The 10,573-nt window shown below is 37.4% G+C and overlaps 1 protein-coding gene across 1 annotated transcript in view; it reads left to right on the forward strand.

Moving 5' to 3' along the window:
• The window catches only part of ABCG5 (ATP-binding cassette, sub-family G (WHITE), member 5), a 16,574-nt gene extending 7,641 nt beyond the window's left edge, over positions 1 to 8,933 (forward strand). The window contains exons 8-13 of the mRNA XM_009704276.1: positions 616 to 829; positions 1,062 to 1,267; positions 2,167 to 2,305; positions 5,612 to 5,797; positions 7,467 to 7,585; positions 8,743 to 8,933. Coding sequence (XP_009702578.1) covers positions 616 to 829; positions 1,062 to 1,267; positions 2,167 to 2,305; positions 5,612 to 5,797; positions 7,467 to 7,585; positions 8,743 to 8,933 — 1,055 coding nt within the window. The remainder of the gene's footprint in view (positions 1 to 615; positions 830 to 1,061; positions 1,268 to 2,166; positions 2,306 to 5,611; positions 5,798 to 7,466; positions 7,586 to 8,742) is intronic.
• Positions 8,934 to 10,573: the final 1,640 nt, after the last annotated feature.

Here is a 10,573-nt window from a genome sequence, read left to right on the forward strand (position 1 = left end):
TCACATTAAAAGAGAAGTATGTCTGAGAGGAGGTGAGTGAAACCCAGTGCAACAATGTAGCGGGAGCTCAAGTAGAGAAGAGCAGTGTGCCTGCAGCATGAGCTCAGACTAACTGAAAAATAAAGCTCCATGGTTATGGAGGAGCAGGTAGAGGACAAGGGGGAATCAGTGAGCCATGTCTGAGCATTTGCCTGAAAACCTGAGAAATACATGACCAGAAAGTGATCTCTTCATCCTCATCAATGTTCACCCTCAGCTGGAGCTCTGTCTTGCTCTTGGCAGCAGTAACGCTTTACCGGTGGCACAGCTTTGTGCTGCGCAAGGAGAATGCTAAAGATCTGAGCAGCACACTGCTCCATCCTTGCATTTCCAGATAAAGGACTCGAACTTCAGGGTCCTACAAAGGCCACAAAACACAGAGATTTGTTGTGGCTGCGCAGTTATTCATTCATGCTGCTTCTAACGGAAGGGAGGAGTAAAAGAAACCTTGAATACTTTCAATGGACCTTTTCTTCTTCGCAGATTTTAGGATAGAGACAAGGAAAGATCAAGTTGCAAGGGGGATATGAAGGGAAAGTGATGTGTATATATAGTAAACACTTTGTAAATTTACAGTGGATCTGACATCTGTGGACACCCGAAGCAAGGAACGTGAAATTGAAACTTACAGTAGGGTTCAGGTAATTGTATCAGCCTACAAAAACTCGGAGATCTTTAGCAAAGTACTGGCAGCCATTGAAAGGACAAAGTGTATGAAGGAGCTTCCACCGATACCATTCAAAAACAAAGACTCACCCAGTGCCTTTTACAAGCTATGGATTCTTTTACGGTAAGATTTTTTTTCCTTTTTTCTTATCCACTAATCTTTCAGGTTTCCCCTCCAAATATAAATGCACTTTCTTGGTTATTTTGGTCTACCATTGTACTTGTCCCTGTCTTTTGAAATATATTACCTTTTTGTGGACACTGTGTGTGTAAGATTTGTTCAAAGCTAAATACCCTACCAACATTGGTCAGTCATAGCTAACAAGTATACTGTCACTGTTTTGCTTCATTATCAGGAGGACAACAAGAAACTTCTCCAGAGATAAGATGGGCATCACCATGCGTCTCCTCCAGAATCTGCTATTTGGCCTGTTTGTAGCATTTTTCCTTCTTAGACTAAGGAATGACCTGGCAAAGGGAGCTGTGCAGGACCGTGTGGGGCTTCTCTACCAGTGCGTGAGTGCCCCACCCTACACAGGGATGCTCAATGGTGTTTCTCTTTGTGAGTTTCTGTCCTGTGTTATGTGTACCAGCAGCTATTGCTGCCACTGTTTTGTAAATAGGAGAAAGTATTTTTTGAATATAGTAATTTAAATTATCTTAACAGTTTTACGTAATGTCAGAGCTGATACAGAAGCATGAAATTCAAAGGCATGAAATTCAACAGGAAGCTTTGCACCACAGAAAAAGATTTGCCTGTCAGAGGGGCTCCAGGTTCACTGCACTTGATGAAGAAATACGTCCTGATCACTGCCTCTCCCTTTTACAGCTGGCCTGTGTATGGAGGCTTTATTCTGAACTGTGCAAGAGCCCTTAACTTGCCTGCGTGTAGCATTATAAAGGCAGGACAAAGTCTAGGTTTGTAGGTAACATCTTAAGTGAGATCAAAACCAAAGACACGGAAAGGATGGAAGTACAAAACAGCTTTGGCAACAATTAAGCATTATTAGATTTAAGAGTATTATGTGATGGTTACATTTTTCATAGAGGGTGTTTCTCTTAATACTGCCATACTAAGACCGACAGTATTTACAGCCCTAAAAACTGTTCTGCTCCTGTAGGGAACATACACTGCTGTCACCACCTTGAGATCAGAGCACCTCAAGAAATTATCCAGTGACAGCAGTTTTTTAATGTCTTTAATTTGTGTCGGCAAACAGAGAAGACTGGCCTGCATGCTGCCTAGTTAGGCCTGCTTCATTAAACCTACCAACTTTTGCACTCTGCAGGGAGCATGTTTTGCATTTATAGTGAGGGAAAAAGTCATCAGACTGTTTTAGCCAGAACGTTTCTGATATATTCTCAAAGTTGTCTCTGTGCTTCAGGTAATTTTTGCTAGCAACAGGTCTTCATCTCTTTATTTAATGCTGATTTAATGTATTTCTTATATATTTATTCCAGTCCCCCCTTTACGTGCTATCAGTGACCAAGAAAGTAAAGATGGCTTGTATAAGAAGTGGCAAATGCTTTTAGCTTATATAGTACATTTCCTGCCCTTCAGTGTCGTCAGCGTGGCAATTTTCAGCACCTTTATATACTGGTAAGCACTTGTACCATCTGTTGGGTTGTTATTTTCTTTTTGTTAGCAGTTTCAATTCCCAACTCAGCAACAGGCCTCCTGGCATGGCTTCCTGCTATTGTCTCTTGGAATGATTACAGAGAAAGCTTAAGGAAAGATGACACAATTTCAGCCCTTCTCTTTCAGGCGATGTTAAAACACCTTCTGAGTAACTTGGAAAGTTTTAATGGGCCTGGGACATTTATCATTCTTGTGTCACACCAAAAGCAGGAAGTGTCATTTTATGTTACATTTAGAAAGACAGAAAATAAGACAAAAAAAGGTGAGGAAGACAACAGTAGGTATGTGGCAGTAACAAAGCTTCGTATTTCCTGGGACATTTGGGGTTTTGCTACAGCATATGGAAGTGACGAGATCTGGATCCCTCTCGTCCACTCTCCAGAGAAAGGCACTAAAGTGGATTTCTGATAGTGGGAGAAAGGGTTTGATTGTAAAGCTTGGTTTTTTTCACCCAGTACAGTAATTTCCTTGCATCATTGTGACGTAGTACCTCAGAAGGGGTTGATGAAATATTTCATCTGTTCATTGCCTTATCTATCATATTAGGTCTGCTCTTCATTTCTGTTCCACTGATTTCTCACCTTCCACTTGCTTGTAATAGAGTCCATGGCTGTTTATGCAACCTATTAGCAAAGTAATAAGGACAAATTTCTGTCCTTCAATATTTTTCTCTTTTGCTTGTTTGTTTTCCTAATAATGAAAGGAGAGGTGTGTAGTGCACTAAAGTTAATTTTTGTTTTCATGTCACAATTGATAGTAAAGTTGCAATCAGATGGCTGTCTGTAGTAAAATGTGTACAAATGAATAGCAGGCTTGGTTTGTGTCCCGGATGCATGTTCTCTGGTTAGCTGTTGAGAGATGGTAAGTGGACAGAGCCTTGTAAAAGAGATAAAGCACAGGAGCTATTCTGCTGTAGCTGTGCAATAAGATGCCCTTGGGCAGTTTGAAAATGTATGAAGTAAAACCACACCAAATCACTTGGGCTATGGAATAAGACCTTCTGCAACAGCAGCTAGTCTGCCACGGGAATTTTCCAGTAGCTGTTTTCCCATCTAGAAAAACTCAGGACAAACGATCACTATCTTCTTCTTCCTCCTGGTCTGTAGTAAGTAATGAGGGGAAGTGCTCAGCATTTACCTAATTCTTTGCATTTGGGCTCTCAGTAACTTCAGCTCCTAGATGAAAAGACAAAAGCCCTGAGAGGGAGATTTCTGCTTCTCCAGATATGAGAACTTGTGTGCATGGGTTGTTTTTTTGTAGTTTGGTGCTAATGTTAAAAGTAGCAGTTTTGTTCAAGGAAGGCCATCTTTCTCTTTGTCCCCTTAGCTACCTGGACTTTTATTTCTGCATGTTGCTTCAGGCAGGGCTCCCTGAGAAGTCCTTTTTCACAGACAAGCAGAAATTACTCCTTCTCCCACTAAGCATTTAGAGGATGTGCTGTGCTCACCAGAGCCCTTCCGTTTCTGACTGCTAGTGAGCTGGTTGCCGAGAAGGCAGCCATTTCAAAAGCATCTTTTCAGGCTCAATGAAGGAAGGTTGGTGGAGCTCCTGAATATCGCGAGCCACTGTTTGTCACGCTGACTCCTTAATGAACAGGAAATTCATATAGGCAGAGACTTTGCTCTTGTGTTTTGGTAGTTTCAAACACAATCAACAATAAAGAGAGTCGTTCCAGTTAATGGATAATATTTACAGATGCTAGCTTCCACATATCTTTGCTATCTTGTGGTTGTTTGGATGCCATCAGTGATGTGTCAGAGTGATTTCATAGTGCCCTTAGACCTCTTAGGACAAGCAGTTTCTCTATGAAATTTTGGAGATTGTATCTGTGCAGGACTAAACTTTCCTGGATGGTCTTTTAGAGAGGCTTTGATAGCCTCTGGTATGTTTCTCTCAGAATTTGTGTTTGTAGGGTCAAACGGTTTGGGTCAGAGTGACCCAAACCCTTACCAGGTCAGACACAAGGCAGGTCTGGCCAAGAACAGCTACAGCCACTTTTACAATCAAGTAAATATACTCTGTTTATGCAGATTTTCCTAGCTAAAGCTACCTCTGGGAAATATTCTAACAGTTTATATGATCCTACAACTCTACCGCTGTAATATTCTCTCTTCTGAGTTGTTTTTTTTCTTCTCTTTTAAGCTTTCTTCTCTTTCTATCCCTACCCCAGATTTACTAGTCTGTATCTACATAGCTCTGTATGAAGTATTAGAGCTCCTGGGTGAAGGTGATACTTTTATGCTAGGACTTTGGAAAGCTGTTTCTTGTACACCAATCTATGATTAAGGGTTGTTAAATACCTGCTAGCTCATTGAATGTTTAATACTTGAAGAGTCAATGTTCAGCCATCTATTTATAATAGAGATTATTTTGGTGTTAATACATGAGAAATGCTACAGGAAAGCCTGTGAGAAAATTAACACCTATTTTAAGACCGTGTTCGAACATGGTGGATTAAAAAAGAAGACATAGGGCCTTGCATTGAGCAATGAAAAAGAAAACATTGGATAGCTTGTTAGGTAAGCAAAGCATGCAGTTTGTACTAGTGTGAGGCAATTTTGATATGAGGTATTTTGGAAAGAGAGTAATATGTCACCGTGTAATAAAAGGTTTTGTCATCTGTCATATACAGTATAAGGCTGAATTAAGTTTGCCAAGTAATTGATGGCCTTAACTTTTTCATCTTTAGTACAGATTGGGAGAACTTTTTTCCTCTGGTTAGCTAGGGGAAAGCTGGAAACAGGGTGCTGTATCAAAGAGTGCAGGAGTGTGGAGGAAATTGTGTTTGGACGAATTACATGGGTAGCAAATTGAATTAGCCTTCCATTTAATTGAGTATATCCACTTTTACATTTGCATGCACAGTATCAAAGTGCAAAATTCCATCTGTTAATTATCTGCATAAAGACATTCTTTAAATATGTGACTTAGATAAATAACTCCCACTGCATAGACTCTAAAAGGAGGAGGATGTTAGTTTAAGGGATTGTAAAAGCCACGGTGGTTATCTTGAAACAACATGGATTTCTGCTACAATTACATCTTTACATAACCCTCTTTAATCTAGATGGAGAAAACCTAATATAGCTGCACTTATGTCACAATAGTAAGTGGATATCCTTTATGTTAAGGCTCCAAAAAACATACTAAGGGTTAAGGCATAAACTGTTCACTTAATGAGCTGTAATTGCAAAAAATAAAAGCTCCTTTCCAAGTTTAGTACCTAAACACTGTTTTTTAAATGTTCTTTTGCTCATTTTTGTACAGGACTGCAGGGCTGTATCCTGATGCTTCCAGATTTGGAATTTTCTTTGCTGTTGTCCTAGCATCTCATATAACTGGTGAACTACTAACACTTGTTATACTTGGCATGGTTCAAAACCCAAACATAGTCCAAAGCGGAGTGGTGCTACTTAATTCAGCAGGTGTGATAGTGGGAACCGGACTAGTAAGGTAGGAAAAAGTTTTATTTCATTATGGTGTTAATATTAAAATAATCTACCTATAGCAGATGTTCATGAACAGTCTGTACTGCAGAAGCACAATAATGCACAGGTAGCAATGGAAAGAAAGTGCAGCTGTTGTGCTTTAGAGGTAGAACTACCTAATCATGTTACACTTTGTACTAAACACACAAAACACTTAATAACTTTAGATATCAACAAAGATATTAATTTTTTTTCATTTTTTGCAAATAAATTGAAGATAAAACTAAGAAATTAGTATCTCTCAGCTCAGCTGATTTTTTTTACTTATGCTGACATTATGACATGAAACACTGTCCTCGTTAAAGGAGCCTACCAAAAAAAAAGTTCCTACAACTTTTAGTAACTGCTGGAACTTATCAGACATTAAACACTCGGAATGATGGTTTAAAAAAAAAGTTGTTCTCAATGATCTTATTAGTGTTATTCTCCAGTTTAGCCATTAAACTTTTAAGACACTTTTTCTACCTGTGCAGACTGAACTACATAAAAATAATAGTGTTGTAAGTATGCAGGAAAATTATGATCCACTTGCTCTATTACTGTGCAAATAAATGTTTTTGCATTGTAATTGCATGGACTTGAAGTTTTCCCCTTGTATTTGTCAATACTGAAATTACTGGTTTTTTTGAGAAACATACTAGAATATATTTATTATTGTCAAAAGTTTTCTTGAGAAGTTGAGCAAAGAGGATATGCTCACCTGACATCTTTCCAATGAAAATGAAGTAAGCCTAACAATAGATGATGTCAAGTTGTCCTCAACAAAAGCATATGAGTCTTCACAAAGTTGATGATGCTTTGTCTCTTTAAAGTAGATCTCAGCTAATACTTGCTTATCAAATAAAACTAGGTTAATATCTAATCATTTGGTCCTTGCCTCATTTCAGGAAGATGTATGTTTATAGTGACAAGACAGTTATTCCTGCTACCATAGTCTAATGCCTTAATGATAACTTTTAAAAAGTATTAGAATGGTTTCTAACCTTATTTTACAGTAGAGACATTGCTAATTAATATTGTGAATAATTTTGATTAAACTTCATAGGCAATGAAGGATATTAAAAATAGAATTGAGACTTGGATTACTGGTTTTTTCTGTTCATTTGTTTGTTTAATTATAAAGTCTTGCAGTATTTTAGGTGCAGAAATTGCCCACTCTTGTTGAATAATGTTATTTCAAAATTTTCATACTCCGTTTCTCTTCTCATTATTTTTGCTTCATTTTTGTTTTGTTATTATTGTTCCAGTGAATTGATATTCAGTCTTTTTGGGTTTTGAAGATGGAGTGAGGGGGGTGGTGGTTTCTTTGGAAGCAACACATTTTTGTAACTAAGTTTTATACTGGGTCTTGTCATTTTCAGTTCATCACTGCCATGTGAATAGCAAACAACTTCATGGAATTATTTGTGACTGTCCATAAACAAGTCAGGGCTGAATGTTATGTCCGAAACAGCCTTCATGGTTGTCCCCTCATTTAGCGCTAAAATGGACTTTATGTTCGAAAACCCTATGGGTACAGCCAAGAACTGTTCCTGTAACCGGCTATGACCAAAGATGACAGCTTGTTTTAATAGGGGGTAGAATTGGCTCTTGAAGCGTAGCAAAAGCCAGTTTAACTTCTTTGTTTCTTTAAGGACCATCGAAGACATGCCGACACCTTTTAAAATACTCAGTTATCTTACCTTTCAAAAATACAGCAGTGAAATTCTTGTAGTCAATGAATTTTATGGCTTAAACTTCACATGTGGTAAGTGTTCAAAAAAAAAAAAAAGCCGCCTTTAAGTGCATTGTGCATAATTGTAATGAGTTCTCGATGCTTATTTTCCTTCTACATACAGTAAAAGTATCCTGATAACTTCTGAGTTGTTAAAAAAAGCTTATTAATTAGTAAAGACTATAACGCCGTATCAGCAAGCTAGACAAATTTTGACCTTTTTTTTTCCAACCATTTCTCATGCTTCAGTTTTTCATCCTTCTCTTCTTCACTTCTTCTTTTATTCCTGCTCTGGGGGCATTTTGGAAGGTAAACTTTGCAGCCTGTTATGAGCTTACCAGAGCAGTGTTACACAAATAGAAATAGAAGATCAATAGAATTGCACAATATAAGAGCAAATACCACTTCAGGGAGCACTGGCAGGTAACAGCTGACCAGATGTTTCCTCTAATACTAGTGAGGCTTCTGTTCAGGTATGTTACCATGGCATATATTGAGCAGCTTGGATCTGTCAGGCTGTGCTTTGCTGGTTGTGAGCAAGATAACTGGGAAAACATGGAATCAATCAAGTGGGCAGGGTTACTAGTGAACATCCAGCAACGGGGGTGAAACTTCCAGCTTTGGACCTACCCAAAGTATTTTGGGCTTTGTAGCCAGGTGTCTGCGCTCCTCTCCAAGGCAGTATGTTCTTTAGCCATTAATCTCTGCTGTCCCTCTTTATTACAAGAGCATAGATGGCAACTGTTAGAAAATGAATTCATGACTTGGGTAGTAATAATAAACAGCTGATTTTTAATGTGCTCTTCAGAGAGTCTCCATTTCTTGAATTTTGGAAGCACTCAATAAATATGAATGCTGTAAGTCTACCACATTGGGCAACTTGCTTCTCGAGGCCCTTCCAGATAACTGGTCTGAAAAGCTGTAACTCTTCTGGTGTTCAGCATGAACAAACCAGAAAACTCCTAGTGACCCTTTATTCTTCCTTTCAAAAAATATGGCATAGATGAACTGCAGAAACATATGGCTTGTCTGTTCTTATTCCAAAATGATGAGAAATACTGTTGCGGGTGTAGTTCAGCATTAAAATAACGTTAAGGCTAGGTATATTAAACGTATGAGCTAGATAGTGAAGCCTGATTTTTAATTTTACTGATTCACCTACTAAAGAAATTAATTTTATCTTTTGACAGGTGGAGCCAACAGTTCCACGGCAATTAATGCTGCATGTATTTTCTCTCATGGCATTCAGTTCATTGAAAAAAACTTTCCTGATGCCTTGTCTCAGTTCACAATCAATTTCCTAGTACTCTATGCTTTTGTACCAGGACTTGCCATTATAGCAATTCTGAGCTTCAAAATAAGAGAGAGAATTATTGGCAGGCAATAAAAAAATAGCAGTTCTAACACTGTCTAATACTACACTTTTAACTTTATTATGGTTGAAGGCTTAAACTGTTGGATTTTAGTTCGAATTTAAGTGATTATACATATAGAAACACATTCATCTTCTCATGTTTGTTTCTAATAGGATGTTTTCCATCTTGAAAAACAATGTTCTCTTAAGAGTGTGAACGGCTTCCTGCTATTGGTATTCCCACCCCGCTCCCAAATCAGCCATAATCAACAGTATTACATGTTTTAAAGGACTTTTTAAATTTAATTTAGTCAGCTGTTGCTGTCAATTTTTAACAATGTAGCAATGGTGCTGTAATTTTTTCCCCACTACTTTGTTTTTTAACCATTACCAGTAAGCAGAGGGGTACAATTGCTAGTAAATCTTGTTTCTAGAATTGTATTTTAAGTCCTGTGCTTTGTTTTGATACCATTTTGGGGATTTGTAGAAAGGGAACAAACTAAATATGTGTACATAAAGACAGAATCAAGAAATCACTCCACTTTAATCTTGTGCATACTATACAACCAATGAGTACAGGATCTTTAAGCAATATAAAAGTTACCTAACAAGTTTTTGTCTTGTAAATGATGGTAAATCAGAGAAGACAGTTATTTATATCTGTTCCTTCTTTTCATTATCAAGTTCTAAATCTTGTTTTGGAAGTAGTTTGTGAAATACTAGAACAATTTTTTGTTTGTAAATAAAATGTCAATTTAACTAGGGAAAAAAAAATATAAAAGTTGTTTGCCAGTTTTTAGTAGTGGTGTAGTTTGCAACTTTGGAAGTTATTTTCATGGGCTAACATCCCAAAGAGTCTAATTTATCCATTTAATAAAGATAAGTACCTCTCAAAATTGAAAGCCTAACAGACACAGAATTCCTAAATTTTGTAACTTTCAATGTTCAGTGAAGAAATTATTTATTACAGAGAGATAGCTAGAGATTTCCTCAAGGTGGTAAGTATATTTGTATCTTGAAATTCCATAATAATATAATTAGTTTAATTTGATAGTTTTGAGATGATGCACTTTGTAACAAAGAATTTGAAATCCTGGAGTCAATGCAAGTTCTCCATTTAAGTGGATTGCCAAGATGTTTTTCTAATATCTTTATGTATAATATTCTGAGATACAAATGTTACATCAGAAAAATATTTGGTGAACAAATATGTTAACAAATAACTTTAAAGAGCTGGAAAGATACCACATTAGTTTGTCTCCCATTTTTATGTGCGTGTAGCGTTGTTCATCAGGGAACATTCTTACAATCTGGTCTGCCAAGTGACTGTTCAGACATTCACTGTCTGACAAATCTTAGCTCCCAAGAGACAGCTCTGGCTTTAATCTAGATCTTGTCTTGCGTATTCTCAAAACACTCAGTCCATCTCGTACTAGTGAGGATGTCCATGGAGAAAAAGCCGTATCTAGTTTAGGCTAGCATTTCACCACTAGCCAAATATCTGTCAAATTGATTAGAGTGACTTCCTAGCATTTGAATATTTGACAGAAATGTCCATCTTCTAAATTCTGTGCAAAGTTATTACAACATTATACATCGCAAGAAATAACTCCTGTATTAAACCATATTATACCGAATTCAGGTCAAACCTGGTTTTAATTCTACTTTATTCT

This window comes from Cariama cristata, unplaced genomic scaffold (genome assembly GCF_000690535.1).
Source record: "Cariama cristata isolate BGI_N322 unplaced genomic scaffold, ASM69053v1 scaffold7457, whole genome shotgun sequence".
In the NCBI taxonomy this organism is placed as follows: domain Eukaryota; kingdom Metazoa; phylum Chordata; class Aves; order Cariamiformes; family Cariamidae; genus Cariama; species Cariama cristata.